Source organism: Hippopotamus amphibius, chromosome 3, assembly GCF_030028045.1.
Source record: "Hippopotamus amphibius kiboko isolate mHipAmp2 chromosome 3, mHipAmp2.hap2, whole genome shotgun sequence".
Lineage (NCBI taxonomy): Eukaryota > Metazoa > Chordata > Mammalia > Artiodactyla > Hippopotamidae > Hippopotamus > Hippopotamus amphibius.
The window spans coordinates 167,344,507-167,363,447 of NC_080188.1; the positions used below are offsets into that span (position 1 = coordinate 167,344,507).

At 34.9% G+C, this 18,941-nt stretch overlaps 1 protein-coding gene across 6 annotated transcripts in view; it reads right to left on the reverse strand.

Moving 5' to 3' along the window:
- The window catches only part of SMG7 (SMG7 nonsense mediated mRNA decay factor), a 71,653-nt gene that overhangs the window by 26,085 nt on the left and 26,627 nt on the right, over positions 1 to 18,941 (reverse strand). For all 6 annotated transcript variants that reach the window (XM_057725771.1, XM_057725769.1, XM_057725770.1 and 3 more), the window contains 3 exons: positions 12,507 to 12,538; positions 9,993 to 10,110; positions 8,099 to 8,231 (listed from right to left, as the gene is read on the reverse strand). In XM_057725771.1, coding sequence (XP_057581754.1) covers positions 8,099 to 8,231; positions 9,993 to 10,110; positions 12,507 to 12,538 — 283 coding nt within the window. The remainder of the gene's footprint in view (positions 1 to 8,098; positions 8,232 to 9,992; positions 10,111 to 12,506; positions 12,539 to 18,941) is intronic.

An 18,941-nucleotide genomic window follows, 5' to 3' on the forward strand; every position in this document is an offset into this window, starting at 1 on the left:
ACCAACATATCTGACAGACTTCAGGAGTTTCCTGAGACTTACTTTCTTAAGTCCAAGGTCAACTTGTGCCTTTTCATACACAAAAGATCTCATGGTGTTCAGATCTGGAAGGAACTTTTGACATTATGTAGGTCACCCACTCTTTCTTTCTTTCTTCTCTAGCCTTATTGTATAAGAGGGTTCCTCCTCCGGGTCAGAGATAACGTCTCTGCCTAAGCATGCTACTTCATTCTTTTCTGCCTCCTGCCTGTCATCTCCTCATTTTTAAAAACTACTTTCAAATTCTCAAGCTTCTTTGCTGTGGCCTATAAAGTGTTGCCCACAAAAAATAAACAATAATTATTATTATAAAAAAAAAACACAACACACAAAACCAAAGCACTTTCCCTTGACTCTAGATTTCTCCTCTCACAGCCTTCTAATGTCTCTTCTTCTCAAACTCCTTCAAAGAAGTCCACATATGTCATATCTGCTTTCTCAATTCCTGTTCACTCCTTAGTCCATTATGATCTGATTTCCACATAACCCGTCCTCTCCCCAACCCACCACCCACAACCACTCTACTGAAACTGTTGTCAATATAACAACTGGTTATAAATAAGCAAATACAATGGACATTTTCCAGTCATCATTTTACTAGATCTCTCTGCTACATTTAAAATAGCTGATCTCATGGTGGACCACTGGGCTTTTCTAGTTCTTTTTATCTTGCCAATCATTTCTTTTCAGAGTCTTTCATTCAAAGGTTCTTCTTCTCCCACCTTAAGTCCCTCAAAGGTTTCATTCTTAGCCCCCACACAGCTCTTCACATTGTATTCTCATTCATTTAAGTATTTACTTACAGATATAATCATTCAAATATCTGATTACTGTATTACACACCATGGTAAGCAATAGAGACACAGAGATGAATAAAAAAAAAAACCTGTGTCCTTAAAGAGCTCATAGCTAAATGAGCAAGACAGGTACATAAAGTAGGGAAGAGAGAGCAGGAGAGAGGAGGAAGGGAGGGAAAGATATCACACACGACAGCATAAGCCAATCTACATTTATCATAAACTCCATTCCCTGGGTTATTTGATACATTGGTCTCACTTTATCCTTGTGATAAACTAGCAGCAATACAGTATGCAGATATGAAGTTTCATTTTTTTCAGATGAGGGTATGAAAGCAACAAAAATATCAAGTGATTTGACTAAAGTTACAGAATTAGAACTACCTAACACTCTAGTATGTGCAGAATTCACAATACAAAATAAAAACACCTTGAGGACCCAACTCAGAAGGATATAAAATGTCCCACCCTTTTCCTAATATAAAAACCACCTCCATAACCAAATATAAAATCCTGTATTCCCTTCTCATGAAGCACAGCAATTATCTACATCTTTACTTACACTTGCACATTTGGAATGGGCAAGAAATCTGCTGACACAAAAGTGAGTAAACAAAATTAGTGCCCAGACTGGCTAGAGTCTGGAAATATAAAAAAACAAGAAGTACAAGAAAGGAATAGAAAATGGACAAAACCTAAAAAGAGATGACTATAAAAGATGGCAAGAAGAAACATGACAGAGCATAAAGAACTGAGTTCAACAGGTACTGAAAGAACCAACCGGAAAATTAGGCAAGGTTGAATATCAAGAAGAAAAAAGAATGTTCATGAAAAATAAATCAAACATGGTTGAAACCTCATGTGTACGTCTTATAATAAGATTTTTGCCTGAATCTAGCAGTTGTAGGTAGATATCAGAAAAATTCCTGCTGGTTCAAAGATTCCAGGTGAGAGAGCACTAGTTTAGAGGCAGAAACGAGGTGGAACTAAAGAAGAGAAACAGATGTTTAAAAAGTTGAACAAAATTATATTTGGCAATTATTCTGTTAAAATTCTTTTATACTATTAGTTCTTTTATACTATTAGCTCTGCACGGTACACTAAGAAATGAGAACTATGAAGGTATAGAATATCATTTTTTAACTTACTATAGAAACTTAACGATAATGCTTTCTTTTTGGTTCCCATTTTCTTAGAATGAGGACTATTCTACTGTTCTGTTCTTTGATGTTTAAAGAAACCCAATACTGCATAATGTTCCATCTTTACCTCCATCAGGAACTGGTTCTGGGTTGAGGAACCAGGCTTTATTTTATTTTATTTACTTATTTATTTAATTTTTATTGGAGTATAGTTGCTTGACAATGTTGTGATAGTTTCTGCTGTACAGCAAAGTGAATCAGTTATACGTATACACATATCCACTCTTTTTCAGATTTCCTTTCCATTCAGGTCACCACAGATTACTTAGTAGAGTTCCCTGTGCTATACAGTAAGTGCTCATTAGTTATCTATTTTTTACATAGTATCAATAGCGTATATATGTCAATCCCAATCTCCCAACTCGTCCCACGCCCCCATCATGCTTTACATAGTTAATAAAATGATATCTAAGTCAAAATGATCTTCACAGAAATATGACTGAGAATAATCAGTCTCTTCTCAATCTACTCCACTCAGATTTCTATCTCTAGCACTCTACTGAAGTCACATTTCATCAAATCCAAGATACCATAAATTATAAGATGAACTACTATTTATATAACATTAAGAAAAAAACACTGCCAATTAAATGGTGACTGACCATCTTTTGTAAACTTACCCGTAACTCAGAGGTATTAAAATACTTAAAATGTTTTAGAAATGAGGAAATATGGTATTCATTAATTTCATCAATGACTTTCATGTTGTCAAATCTAATTGATCACTTTTTAATCACCTTACTTGACTTCTTTGTAGCACTCAGCAGAGTTGACCACTCCCCTCCTCTTATTGAATTGCTTTTCTCTTTGGCTTCCAAGGAGTAACGTGGCTCCTTCAGTGCCAAACCTGTTCTCACCTAGTCCTATGGGTTTAAATGCCAAACACTAATGTCTAAGTCAGGGCTCTTTGTGGTTACCATAAATTTTACTCTAGCTCTGACCTTTTCACTGAGCTCCAAGCTTATCTAATTACCTATTTGATCCTTCCCCTCAAACAGGCATCTCTCTAATGTAACATGGATAGAGCTGCCTTCTCAGTGTTCCCTATCTCAGTAAATGGTACAACTAGTCAACTAGCTGCTCAATGTGATAACTTAAGTCATCTTGACTCCTCCCTTACCCCTGATTCCACATACCCAATCCAATCTATCATAAAGTTCTACTGGCTATACTTCAAAAATCCAAAAATATCTTTCCATTTACTACAGTAGCATGCTAATTACCTTCCATTCCTGACCTGCTAATTCATTCTCCACACAACATCCAAGGCAATCTTTTAAAAATGCAAATCTTATCATGTTATTCCCTTGCCTACTTTCCAATAGCTTGTAACTACACTTAAGATTAAAATTCAAAACTCATCTTAGTCTCTAAGGCTGTACAATGATTTGGACTTGGTGTACTTCCCCAGTCTGGTAGCTTGATCTGCACTGCATGTCATCAAAGATGTATGAACATGATTGTTCCCAACATCATTAACTGTTTCAGTTATCAAGTCAAGATAACAACAACAAAAAAGCAAACAGGACCTACTAATGTTGAGATCTGAAAAAAAGTTTACTGCTGCTCATTCTACAACTGTTGTAATTGATCAACCATTGCCTATGGAATGCAGTGGGGAAAGATCAATGCTTATTATAAAAATTTCAAAAAATAAATTTCAAAATTCGATTACTTATATATTTTTCTCTATAAAACATTTTGAGACATTTGAATGATTTTATTATTGACTTGCTTATAAAATGTTTTTGCAAATAACATGCCCCCTCAACAAAAATGATTCTTGCTTTACTTCCTTGCAGATTTGTTTGGATTTATCAATGTCCAATCAAACCCTTAGAAATGTGTTACATGGATGTCACATCATAAAAAAAAAAGGTTAAGAATCATTTTTCAAGATAACAAACAAGTCTGTGTAATGGCTAATATAAAAATGTACTGCAGAACGTGGATGCTTTCCCTATACCTCCACCAGGGCCAGCTGTACCAAGTCCCTACTACCCCTCTCTACTTCAGTTGTGTCCACAGTTTAAATTTCTACTACATGAGGGAAGGAAGAGATTTAAGTTGGAGCTGAGACTGGAGTTTTAAGACTGGATTATGTTTAAAAACCTAAGCGCAATCAGAATATTACAAAATCTGTCCAGATGTTATGATGGGAATCTGGAACAAAGCACAGCTTAAAGTAGTGATGGGCGGTGGGGGTGGATACCATTTTTGTTAATACACCACTAAGCTAAGACTATTCAATTAACATTTAGAGTCAAAATTATGTATACATAATTTTATATCATGATTTTTCACTTAATAATAGCACAATTTCCTCACCTTAAAAAAAAAATCTTCATAAATAGGACCTAAGTAAACATAAAAGCTTTTGCAGAACAAAGGAAACCGTCAAGAAAATGAAAAGACAACCTATTCAATGGGAGAAAATATTTGCAAGTGATATGACTGATAAGGGGTTGATATCGAAAATAATATATAAACAGCTCATACAACTTAATATCAAAACAAAACAAAACAAAAAAACCCACTAGATTAAAAAATGGGCAGAAAACCTGAATACACATTTTTCCAAAGAAGACATACAGATGACCAATAGGCACATGAAAAGGGGCTCAACATCAACCTTTCAGAGAAATGCAAATTAAAACTACAATGACATATCACCTCATACCTGTTAGAATGGCTACCATCAAAAAGATAACAAATAACAAATGCTGGTGAGGATGTGGAGAAAAGGGGACCCCCATATACTGTTGGTAGAAATGTAAACTGGTACAGCCACTGTGGAAAACAGTATGGAGGTTTCTCAAAAAAATCAAAACAGATCTACCATATGACCCAGCAATTCCATTCCTGGGCATATATCCAAAAAAAACAAAAACAGTAACTCAAAAAAGATACATGCACCCCAATGTTCAGAGTAGCATTACACACAACTGCCAAGATATGGAAGAAACCTAACTGTCCATCAACAGATGAATGAATAAAGAAGATGTGGTGTGTGTATGTGTAACCCCACATACATACATATACAATGAAATACTATTCAGCCATAAAAAAAGAATGAAAATTTGCCACTTAAAACAACATGGATGGACTTGGAGAATATTATGTTACATGAAATAAGCCAGGGAGAGAAAGATAAATGCTGCACATTATCACTTATATGTGGAATCTAAAAAATACATCAAACTAGTGAATATAACACAAAAGAAACAGACTCACAGATACAGAGAACAAACTATGGTTACCAGCTAGGAAAGGGGCAAGATGGGGTAGGGGATGAAGAAGTACAAACTACTATGTATAAAATAAACTACAAGGATATGTTATACAGCACAGAGAATATAGCCAATATTTACAATAACTATAAATAGAGTATAATCTTTAAAAATTGTAACTATGTTGTATACCTGAAACTTACATAATATTGTACATCAACTAAATCCCAATAAAAAAAAAATCTTCATAAATACCATTTATAATAGTTTCACAATTCCATTTTACAGATAGGCTATAATTTATTTAGCCACTACTCTATTGTAGGATATTGGTATTGTTTTCATATTTTAATACTTGAATTATAATATCTATTTGTTCCTTTAAATATAATTATTATTGTTATTATTAAACATCCACTGATATATGGACAAATGGACAAAGAAAAAACTGTAATGTAAAAACAAACAAAAACTATCTGATAATTTCTGTATTTCAAAAAACTTAAAATGAGAGAAGAAACTGGAGAAAAAGATGTTTGTCTCCCCACCCCACCCCCCCCCAAAAAAAAGGGAAGAAAAAAATTAACATCCCTTTATATAGAAAGAGCTCAGACAAATCACCATGGAAAAAAATAAGGTCTGAACATTGAGAGGGAAAAGTGAATGAATAAATGATTTATATAAAATACAAATATCTAAAAAAATATAAAAGAAGTTCAACATCACTAGTAATTAGACATTAAATTTTAAATGATAAATTATTTTCCATCTATCAAGTATAAGTTATTCAGTTAATCATTCATTTGCATTTATTGACATATTTAACACTGGTGAGTGGATGTCAAGACACTTGCATACACTTTGATGGAAATACAATATAAATGATAACCTGGGAAAACAATTACATGTATCAACAGTATGAAAGCTCCACTCATTCAATGATTTAATTCGCCATCCAATGAAGAACTGATCTTTAAGAACTAATCCAGTACTAGAGAAAATGCTTTATATACAAAGATGCTTATCAAATTGTTTAAGAATACAAGGAAAAAACTAACATGTTTATAAAGCTGATATAAGAATGAATATGTACAACCGTGTACAAAAGTATAAAAACACTAGAAGCATACATATTAAAAGTGGTAATTTATCCTGAATGAGAAGGTAATGAAACATTTTTGACTTTTTAAAATTTCCAAACCTTGAAATTAGTACTCATGTTTTTACAACTGGAAAGCCAAAAAACAACCCAAAAAACAAAAAACCCATATCTATTAATGTATCCATCTCCTCATTTACAGTGGATAGTCCCCTGAAAGTTAAAGATGGTTTCTTTTTCTCTCCAATTCTTAGTGTTTAGTGTTGTGTGTTAAAAGAGTAAACTTTTTTTTAAAAATTAATTTATGTTATTTATTTGCTGCGCTGGGTCTTTGATGCTGCGCCACAGGTTTTCTCTTGCTGCAGAGAGCAGGGACTACTCTTCATTGGGGTGTGCAGGCTTCTCATTGGGGTGGCTTCTCTTGTTGCGGAGCACAGGCTCTAGGTGCGCAGGCTTTAGCAGTTGTGGCACATGCACTCAACAGTTGTGGCTTGTGGGCTCTAGAGCGCAGGCTCAGTAGTTGTGGCACACGGGCTTAGTTTGCTCTGTGGCATGTGGGATCTTCCCAGAGCAGGGACTGAACCCATGTCCCCTGCATTGGCAGGTGGATTCTTAACCACTGCGCCACCTGGGAAGCCCCAGAGTAGACTTTTAATAGCTACTCGTAGAATGAATTAATCTTTAACATCTGCTCTAAGGATTAGTTAGTGGCAAACCATAATCCCTCTCTCCAGACTTGTGTTAAAGTTGGCATCAATTTAAAAATGAATTTTGAGAACAAGAACCATACTCGACTTCTTTCAATGATGTACTGTGATGAATGTTTTAGCCTAAGTAAAACAAATAATCTCTGTAAGATGATGGCAATTTGATATCTTTCAATAGTCTTTTCTTTTTCTTCTAAGAAGCAGTAAAACGAAAATGGAACCAAAATACAGGTAGCAATGGTAAAGCAGCAGCACAGAGAGAAGGTTCTGTGAATTTCTTTTGGTGCAAGAGCCACAAAACCTTGTCTTGTCATTATAAGATGAGAATTTATATACATTTTATTAATTAAATTATGAATGCTATTACAAGTGGATGAGATGGTTTCCTAAAGAATTCTGGTTAAATAAAATTCATTGTCCAAAAAGATTTATTTATTCTTTTACTTCGCCTGATTTAGAAGTCATATATCAATACGTAACTAAGGACATGGAAGGTCTGAGGATGATAAATAATAGCTTATTATTCAAACTGAATAAAGGCTGTTCTATTTCTTAAGTAGTTTAATAGCATTTGAAGCCCCAGATAAATTCTACTGTATATATAAGACTATGAAAACTCACTTGATATCACAAATTTTGACTATTTCTTATCTGGCACAACATAGGTGTTACTTTCATAATGACAATGCCCACACATTTACATCTGCTCCACTACCACTTGTAACTGACTACTTACTTCTGCTGTTTCACTAAGGCATTGCTCTCTTCACCATTTTTATAGTCATACAATTATACCTCCAACCTTTAAGCTGAATCATCACCTTTTTAAGAGCAGAGTTTTTACTGTTTTAAAGGTCTTATGGTAAATAATTTCAGACATTTTGATTCATTTGAGATTATACGTGATTAACGCCTGGATGGACCATACAGTGGGTATATCAAGTGCTCATATGAACAAGATGTGTACAAAGGGAACATTCACCACTAATTTTAGGAAAATTGGTATATACAGTGCAGAACTCACCTGAGTATAGAAGCCACTAGCTGCCTCTAGGAACAGAGAAAGGTTTGCCTGAACTTCACTCCGATTCGGGTTTGCTCGATTCTTTGCCTGGCCTTGTAGTGTTGTGATCTGATTCTTAAAGGCATGATTCCAGCTGAAAACAAAATGTAATTCTATTTGGTATAGCAGTGACTCACTGGGCAGACACTGGTCCCCCTGAGAACAAGAAAGAACTGTTTGTTATAATTATAACACACTAGACAGTAAACCTGCATTAAAGTTATTCGCTTAAATAACTTTATGCTCCCCTTTGAACAAAACTAGATAAGCAGTAGAATGTAACTGACCTTAGTAAACACTTACCAAATGTTCGAATGATCAGACTGTGGCTTCAGTTATTAATCTTTTAGGGCTACTAGAATTAGAACCTATTTAGGAATCCCGGTACAAAATTAGAACTACAGTGGCAAGACCAAAGTAAAAGTAAGCTATTAACAAATTTCCATACATTGTACCATTGTGCCAAAAAATATGTGAGTTGTTCTCTATCAAGTGGCACGTCTGGGGGGGGGGGGGGGGAGTTGTTTTTTTGTAAACATTAAGCCATATCTCTTATTTCTCTAAAATTTATTTCCCACAGTATTCAGTTCTATTTCTATTTCATAGTTCATTTATTTCTCTGAGGGTTAATATTTTTGTTAGAGCTTGAAATATAAACTCATTTTGACATTTCAATTTTGGCTATTCAAACTAAGAAACAACATAATGCTGAAATATGGCCCACCAAAAGCCTGTTATAAAATGCCTTTCATTAATCAAATTGTATAGAGAATCATTTTAAATTCAGTTATGGTGAATTACAGTCACTCCCTAATTTGGAAATCACAGGGGGAAAAAAGAAACAAACAAACAAACAAAAAAAAAGGAACTAGGATGGAGGGAAGATATTACTGGCCTGATTAAAGGAAGCAAACACAAACGGTTTACAACCTACCTGGAAAGTACCTAATTCTTTACCAACGGCAGCTTTTGAGGCTCTTTTGAAGCACTGGGGGTTTTAATGATTTATGAGGGCAATCAATCACCCCCTCAGCAATTTTGATGCCATCTTACCCATGACTCTAATATCAAAAATATGGGTTTGAGTGGTTGTGATTAAGCTCTATTACTAGATCTCCCAATAATATAAAGGTTAGGTGTGCAATATAGGAAAAAACCAATCTTCACCACAACTTAGGGTAACAGGCATTATTAAACAGAATATTGTTGATTTTTAATTTTCCACCAGGCTAATGTCCTTGTTCCAATTTACAAGGCAAGGCCTTCCATGAAAGGCATTTATTTACTCACTTGGGAATCTGGTCATCAGCCATTTCACCCCTCATAGAAAGAATGAGTGGAATACCCTAAACATACAAAATCTCTCTTTAGTCTTATTTGGGGAAAAATTAAATACCTATTTATTTGATTAAAAGGAAGAATTTTCCTTACAATGTAAACACATTTTCCTTTGTGAGAAATTTATAGAATCATATTTATCAAAGAAAGCCTACTCTGTATTTCTTTTTTGAAATCATGGCTTAAATATAGGACTGAAAACAACAGAGAACCCAAACACTGTCTCTTAGTACTTGAAACATACAGGTTTGTTTCTATGATATGCCCTAAAAACGTTAATAAAACTCAACTCTAAACATTTCTCCTCTTGCTGTCTAAGACTATATCTGAAGTAATACCAATGGTCAAATATTTTGTTTAAAAAAAAATCAGAAGCTTTAGAATTTCTTTCTTTTCTTTCTTTTCTTTTAATTGAAAAAGCTTACTCTGAAATAGGTTCAAAAGAAACAACCATATAGTTCTAAAGTCTTGGTGAGATTCCTTATCTTACAGGGACATCCCAAATGATAATACTTACAGATCCTGTTCTACTTTCTTGTCTAAAGCGTATTCCAAATCAGTAACTAGCATTTTCTGGTACAGGTCCTGCAGAGCCTGCCTGGATGTCCAGACCTCAGCTGGACCCAGCTTAGAATCTGAGTAACAAAACAAAAACAGAACAGTAGATAGACAAACAGTTAAGACCATTATGCCACACCAACAATTCCTTCACTCTTCATTCCCCAAAGCAAAAATCTGCTTTAAATACATATCACAGATGGCTGCACAAGTTTTATACTACTACACTTCAGATGACTTTCACCTTTTGGCTAATGACTAAATCTGTTTCAAAATGCTTCTGTATTTGTCTTTTAGTTTTGAAATAACACCATGAAATGAAAAAGGCTTAAAAAAAGAGAGTGGTTCACCCTTTGATTTTGGTTTGGATTTCTATGCATTCATACCATAAGAAGCCATATACCTCACAATAAGTCACCCGCCAAGTTGGTCTGTTTACTCTCATAACTATATCTCTTTGTCCAAAGCAGCTTTTCTCTTTTTCTTTTGAATCATTCTCACAATTGCCCTTACAGAATCCGCTGGTCAGCTCACAATCCAGCAGTTGTTTGGGCATTCTGCTATTACTCCTACTCTCCTGTGTATGTCAAGCCAGTAAAGTCTTGACAGTGCGTGTTACTTTTAACAATCGGTAGACTGCTTGCCAACACACTTTTGTGAGCAATACATACTTGCTATTTAATGTAAATGAGGACCAGTAGCAGACAGTGATTAAACTGCTCAAGAGGCCAAATGAGAGACTGGGCGCAAGATGAAATCAGAAAGTCAGGCTATGACCATAAGTAATACCAAATTGGGGCCATATTGTCTGCCAGAGTCCTGCAAGGCACATTAGCCTTTCCGATCACTAGGCTTATGAGTGCAGTCACTGACAGTGAGCTGCCTCAATAGAAGAACTTAATAACGGACTTTTCAATTATGTATTTGCAGCTGCTAGTTAGACCATCTGGTTGCATTTAGTTTTTTGCTGCTGCACAATGGCATAATCTTCACTCTTCTTTAGGTCTGCTATTAGTATCTACAGCCACCATAATCCTATTTTGCACATAGAATCTCCCAGATATTAGAGTTAATCCTGACAAGAGTTTGCTGGCTACTAAAAAAAATAGGGTCTATTTTTGGTATCAGGTTCTTGGCCCCTTATTAAGCTTTTAATGACTAAATAAACAGATTTATAGATTTATGAACCCTGCTTCAATTCATTAATTGTAGGAAAAGGATTGTAAGGGATCATTAACTCTGACCTATCAGAGAGACTATCATTTAAATGAGCAGACTTAATATCTTAAGGACAGGTTACCTTCTGGGCAGGTCAAATGTCCCTTACAAAAGTCAAACCCTAAGCCTACCTACTGAGGGTGTTCAAGACCTAAGAAAATGTGAAAGGTATACAGATTGCTTGACATTGCTCCATGCACAATTTCTGTCACACAATACTGGTTATGCTTACAATCCCAATACAAGAGCATAATACAGTAGCTCAGAGCTGACAGCAGTATCCATAGTATAGAAGATGACAACAGTTATGCTAATAATGGGAAGAACTGTAAACCTATAAAAAATGTTTTTGGCTTTCCCCCCCTTTTTTCCTTGAACAAGATGACAACGAGATTATCTAAAATTCTTAGAACGTTAGTGTGCAATTCTAAGAGTTGAGAAAAAGAGATCTAAATAGCCCATTTTTTCTTGGTTGTAAATTTTGGTGGGTATGCTGGTTGCAAGTTTAACTCTTCCTTGCAGGTTTCACTGCAGAAATAAAATCTTCAAAAATTAGGATGATTTCCGTCAGCACCTATTGTTTTTGGGTTTTTTGTTTTCTTTTTACATTTTAGGATGGTTATAGAAAGTATATTGCTATTACGCTATTATAGAGAACATACTGATCACTTCATAGTTATTGCCATATATTTCCTAATTTTGGAGTTAAATTGATCTGCTCCTTTTAGTGACTAATTCTAAAATTAGTCACTAATTCTTTCAAAAATGCCTTGGCTGTTACTCACAACAAAAAAGGTAAGAGAGAAAGAAAGAAAAGTGGCAAGGTAGCTCATTAAATTTTAAGGACTTCCAATTCACAAGAGTTTCCCTGCAAATATTTTTTTCTGAAGGCTCACCTACTATTTAAGTTTGGAGAACTATAAACAGGAAGATATAAATCTACCATATTTGTGTTCATATCATATATGAATTACTTTTTCTGTATTTCTTAAGTTGCTGATAGTTTGTAAAAATTAAATGAGTATATGCATTAAAGTAGGTAATATTCAACTCAATGTAACACATTATATAAAACTTTTGACAAGCCATCTAAGTAAGAATTCAAAGTATAAAAACAATATACTTAAAATAAATAGTAAGTTATCATTTCTTTTGGCACCCAGGACAGTACTACAAATAGTATAATAAGATGATACACTTCCCTTAATTTAGTGGTATAAAATAAGTTGTGAAAAACAAATGAGCCAGCCAATACCTGTCATGTCAGCCTTCAGGACTTCTGCCTGCCTAAAAAAGGGAAAAAGAACATCAGTTAGAAACAAACTAGGCCTATCCAACATAAGTAACACTAAAAGTTAAGTAAAATTATATATGACAAGAAGAATGTATAATAGCTCTATTTGTGGCACTGCAAATAGTGTCCCTGCTTTAACGTCCCGCGCAGCATTAGATCTTGGCAAACTGGATGCCATTGCTTACAAGTGCACAGGATCATCATGAACTCTTCTACCAAGCAGAGTTCATTTTCTTACTGTTTACTCCAAATCTGATATATTTAAAGATAACATTAAATGATACTCATTAAATTAAAAAATTTCCCTCAATGAGGCCAGGAAATTCTCTGTTTCTCAATTCACTAGCCACTATAACTATTTCACGTCTCCACTCTCCTCAAGCTGCTGATTTCTGCCCCCTTCCTCAGCCTCAATTCTTTTCGGCAAAGGACAGCCCCATACCTCATGAAAAACAACGCCCAGTTAACTAAATACTTACTACAGTCACACAGCCCTCTTCTTGCTTACTCTTGTTAAAAACACTAGAGGTACTGCATCTCTTACTTAAGACCAGTAATTCCTCTTAGGTGTGCTCTTTCTAGCCTTTTTAAGGACTTCTGCTTCTTTAATTACCCTCTCCTCTCTTCCAATAATTAAAAAACTTCCCTCTCTATTGGATCCTTCTCACAGTATTTAAATATGCCCTACTCTCACAGATTTTAAAAACTTCTATCCTAACTTTTCCTCTAGTTGCTGCTTCTTTTCTCTCCAAAATTTTTCAAGAATTGCCTGTATTCCAGAGGTCCAAAATGGAACTCACGGCCCATCCCCCATCCCGGTTCTCTTTCTAGTGTTTTGTACCTTAGCAAACGTGTCAAAAACCAGACACCTGGAAGTCATCCATGATAACATTCTCTCAAATCCCTGGTAATCTATCAACTCCAAAGAATTTTACCTACTAAGTACATCTAGAATCTGTAGTTCTCCCTTTACTTCCTCTTCAGTCATGATCATTCAAGTCACAACCATCACTTGCCTGGACTATTACAAAGCCACCAAAGTGTTTCTCCACTTCACTTGTCTCATTTCATTCTGCTCTCTCCACTGCTGTCAGAGGGATCTTTAAAAAATCTGACCTCACCAACTGCCCACTTAAAACCCTTTAATGATTTTCCACTGCTTTTAAGGTAAAAACCAAGATCTTTATAAGTGGTCTACAAAATCCTCTGCACTCTGAAGAGAGTCTCTGTACTCCACTTCTACTATTATTCTCTTCTCTCCTTGGTCTCTCTGCTCCAGTCCCTGGACTTCTTTCTGGATTCCCCAATGTGCTTGGCTCCCTTCACACTCAGGGCCTTTATAAAGAAGAGTCCCTTTGCTGGGAATACCTCTTCCCCCTTTATCTGGTTAACTACTCATCCTTTGTCTCAGTCAGAGACATTACTTCCTCAGGAAGCTTTACTTGAACTCTACATACATGAAGGATATTCCTGTTTTATGCTCTCAAAGCACTTGTATTTTTTCTTCACAGTACATATCACAGATTTTAAGAAAACTCACCATCACAACCTCTTTGCCTACACAGTGGATATTCAATACATATATATATATTTTCAGATCTTTATTGGGGTCTAATTGCTTTGCACTGTTGTGCCAGTTTCTGAAATTCATATTTTTTAAGTGAAGGAAAGAAAAAGGCTAAATTATTTTCATATACTTTAAAAAGGTAAGTATATAAACTTAGATTTCCATTTTTTAAAAACAAAATTTGACATGAAAGCTAGAGAATATTTAGATTCTAAAATTTTTACTGTAAATGTTTTATGTAATTTACTATTTCATAACGATTGTGAATTTTAGTTTCATCAAAACATAACATGAATTTTTCTTAGCTTTTAAAAAGATATTTATATTTTTTAAAAATTAAGTTTTCAAATAGAATCACAACAGCATGCTATAGAAACCACAAGCCGTATCGAACTATCTCTAAAAATGAACAATACCAAATAAACAGCAACACTTAGTCCTAAAAGGTAACAGCAGCACATCAAATTCCATTATCCATACAGCCTAGTTTCACTGTTTGCTCTGAGTGTTAAACTTCTGCCATAAAAACAAACAAAACAAACAAACAAAAAACTTCACAAAGTAGTTGATTCATGGCCTTAAAACCTAAGATCATACTTAGGAATACCACACAACCTAACCTACCAATGTCATAACAACCTCCTCCCCTCCCCCCACTCCAAAACCCTCCCAGAGTACTAACTTATGAACCTTATACTGAGACAGCCAGCCCTACTCATGCATCTTCACTGGATTCAATAACCTTTCATTCTGAGCTGCCAAAGGATATACTTCACGATGCTTCCATATCTTAGCTAAAAATACATACTCTAATATATAGGAGATACACTTAGGATCATGTGTCTAAAGATTATTTTCTCCTTCCAAACAAGATTTGCTTGTAAAGATGAACAAATGCCATTTTAGTATGCTAACATCTGTCTAATGAGGATACCAACTTCCAGTCAAATAAAGATTATACTGAGCATATAACAGGAACTATTTCCAAATAATCTGCTTCTCTGATAGGCCATCAGTAAGAGAAGAATTATAATTCTAACAGATTCTGGAGCAGGCTTCGGGCTTTGATAAACAAAAGATCAGAATTTCACTCTACACTTTTATATACTATAATCTGCTCAAGAAAAATATAAAACTAATCCAAACACTAACAAAAGTGCAAAGATGTCATAAAAACTGTCTGGCATGAATGTTCAAGCATTTTGAAATTCCAAGAGTTCTGATTCCTCAGTAAGACAAGAGAAGAGATGCTCACCTCTGTGCACAGTTCTCTCTTAGGTTTTGAAACAGACACGTGTTAATGACTAAAATAACCTTGCTAAATTGAAACGGTGAAAAGATAGCTAAATGGAAAACAGAGCAACCCTGGGAGATAGGTACTATGATTCCCATCCCATAAACAAGGAAGTTGAAGCTCTGAAATGTGAAATAATTCATCCACAGTCACAAACCAATTAGGTACAATTAAGAACAAACTTAGTTCTTTCTGACTCCAAAGTCCAAGTTATTAAAAAATCTATGACATAAAAAGCTAACATAGACTTATCTAGGTTCAGTTTTGTGCTCTGTCAGTTAAACCCTAACATTTAAGTCAACTAGTCTAAATTAAAAGATCGGTTCATATTAGGAAATAAATACCTGAGATTTTTATCAGAAAGACCACGAGAAGTAAAATTTATATTCTAGTGCAGTGAATGAAATTCCCTTCTTCAACTGGATCAGTTTTTGTAAATAAATGTTATTGGAACAGTCATGCCCATTCGTATATGTATTGCCTATGGCTGCTTTCTGCTACAAGGGCAGAGGGGAGTAGCTGAGACATGATGACATGCCTCACCACGCCTAAAACAGTTACAATCTGGGCCCTTGACAGAAAGTTTGTCTCTCCTGCTTCAGGAAGTACTCCATCAGAAACGAGAAGCTGAATATCTATAAGTTCCCAAAGCAGTTTTCCCATATGAGGAATCATCAACGACAGTTTCCTCAGAGCAAAGTTCTATTTTTATTTGTTAATATCATAATCTTGTCACAAGAAAACTATGTTAAAAAATAGTCTCATGTAATCAGAAAGTTAGTATTTGTAGGACATGCTGTATTTCTGATGGAATTAATTTGCAAGTTGCTTAAAACATGGTTAGATTTATATATTATTATCCATTAACGCTTCCTTTTTCTGTATATCAAAAATACCCACTTAGATAGGTGAGAAGGTTAAATGAAAAATTATCTCACAACAAAAGGAATCCCTATCCTCCCACCCCTACACAACTTTTAGGTTTTTTTAAAATAATGTGTAATATACAAGAAATCAAATAAATAAATATGTGATCATATACCAACTGCTTCCATAAAGATTAGTACAAAATTGGCTATTTGATTATTTTACTTTCTTATAAAGAAAAAATACTACACCTCAATGACCTACTGGTTTCGTTAAAGATCAATATTGTTAAAGACTAATGTTACAATACTTATATAGAGATGATAGTTTTTAAATGTTTCCTCTTGGCTTCTAGAAGGTGTGGCCACATGAATTCCTTTTTATTCTTAAAGCTGAAGGAATTCATGAAAAGAATGAATGAATGAAGAATCCAAGAATTAAAATCATCATGCTTTCAATAATAAAATAGCACTATTAAATAGTTATAAAATATAAAGCTTTCAAAACACTAAATATATTGTCTCAGTGCATAAATTAAAAGGGAAATTAAGCATTTCTATCAAACAATAAAAACAAAAATCATTAAAAGGCTGAATAAAATCTGAAACATTCAGTGATAATCAAATATGTTTAAAGCTAACCATCTGAAACAATATTCTTGGAGGCAACATAATCAAGATCTATAAATACACTTAATGCATTCTAATGCACTAGGTATACTAAAATAGCTAATGCTATATTTAGCACTTATTATTGCCAGACACTATTCTAAAGTAAGGGCTTTCCATAAGGTAATCATTTAATCCCCACTATGTACTATTATTGCCCCCACTTTATAGCTGAAGAAACCCAAGGAGATAGAGGTTAAGTAACATGCCCAAAGTCATCAAGTTAGCAAGTAGCAGAGGCAGCATTTTAACCACTGTTTCCAGAGGCTAACTCCTAACCATTGTATCATAGTTCCTCTCTTATACAAGATTGTAAGGGGGAAAAAAATGGAATGTTTGATAGTAACAGCCCAAAGAATTGGGGCGTTCAAAAGTTAAACATTTTACAGTAATTTTTTTATACTGTCGCTAGAGGAAAAAACTAATTAATGGTTATCTTCTTTAACAAAGAGCTTGATTATCCATAGCACTGATGTAACAATGCAAAGTAACAAATATAGGATAATCTCTTATGACCACACATTAATATTCATGGCTTAAAAATACAGGATATTTCCAAATCAGGGGCAGATACAATGGAGGATTCCTTTTATCTGGACTCCCAACCCCCTTCCTCGTATGAGCAGAACACAGGAATATAAGCCAATATCCTCTAAACTTACAGTTGTTAAGGAAAGGTAAATCAGTCTCTTTTGTTCTAGGAGGCAATGCTAGAGTAATTCTTTTGGGAATTTAAATAAAAGCCACAGCAGGCTTTATTTCAAGATAATCTGTTTACTTATTTCCATAAAATACTAAGGAGTATTTGGGATAACAGTAGCCATCAAGTATGATCATAAACATAATAACCTAATGATAATTATTTGTTTTAAATAACAGGCCAGACAGTAGACACTATAAGGTGAGTGTGTGCCTACACATGCAGACACATATGCATATACACACTGCTTAGATCTGTAAGATACCACCACGTCTCATGGTATTAATCGGAAAAAAAAAATCATAATGCTCTACTGTTGAATTTCACATAGAAAAGAACATCTAGGGAAGATGCTGTTCCTAAAGGAGCTTTTCTCAGTAAGAGATAATAAAAATACTAACTTGCTTTCTCTGTCTATGGCACTTTACAGTTTGGCATGAATTTTCAAATCTCCTGACACTCCACTGCTCTAAATTACAACATTTACTCTACAATCTATACAATTTGAATATGTGTACCTAGTTTTATAAAGGGCTAATTCTGGTCTGGTAATTGTGAGAATTGCATTTTTAAAAGATTACAACAACAAGACACATGGAAGATGGATTTTAAAAGGGCAAGACTGGAAGAAAGGAAGTGATAATACAGATGAACAGAAAAGCCTAGATTCAAGAAATATCTGGAAGTAAAGTCAGCAGGAGAAAGATAAAGCAGAGGTAACAGGCTAAAATCATTCCCAGGTTGTTGGCTTGGACATCTGGGTATTTGACAAAGTGGGGGTGACCAAGCAGACACTCAGAGATGAGTGTGTCAAGCACAGGGGAGACATCAAGGCTAGGAGACAGTGCTGGAGTGATCAGCACACCGATGGTAGTTAAAACCAGGAGAGTAAATGTAATTGCCCAGAAAGGCAGAAGGGTGGTGCTAGCTCCCTATTTTCATTTTTAAGTGGCAGATAAAAGAAAGACAGCCTATGAAGAACTCCAAGAAGAAACTACAGGCATATGAGGGCAAGAGAAGAGTGGTGTAGGGAAAAGAAGAGGATAAAAAGGAAGAGCAGTCAACAATGTCAAAGGCAGAGGATAAGTACTATAAGGACTGGAAGGTGTGTTGGAGTTGGTGAAATAAGGGTCAATGACAGCCTTGCCAGAGAAAGAAAATATGTCAAATTGCAGGGAGAATGAGGAACAAATGAAAGGGAGAAGTTTAAGACAACTCTTGAGACACTGAGCTGTGAAGAGAAAGAGAAGGGGGCCATGGGTAAAGAGAAGTTTCTTTTATTTTCAGTGGGAGACTTGAG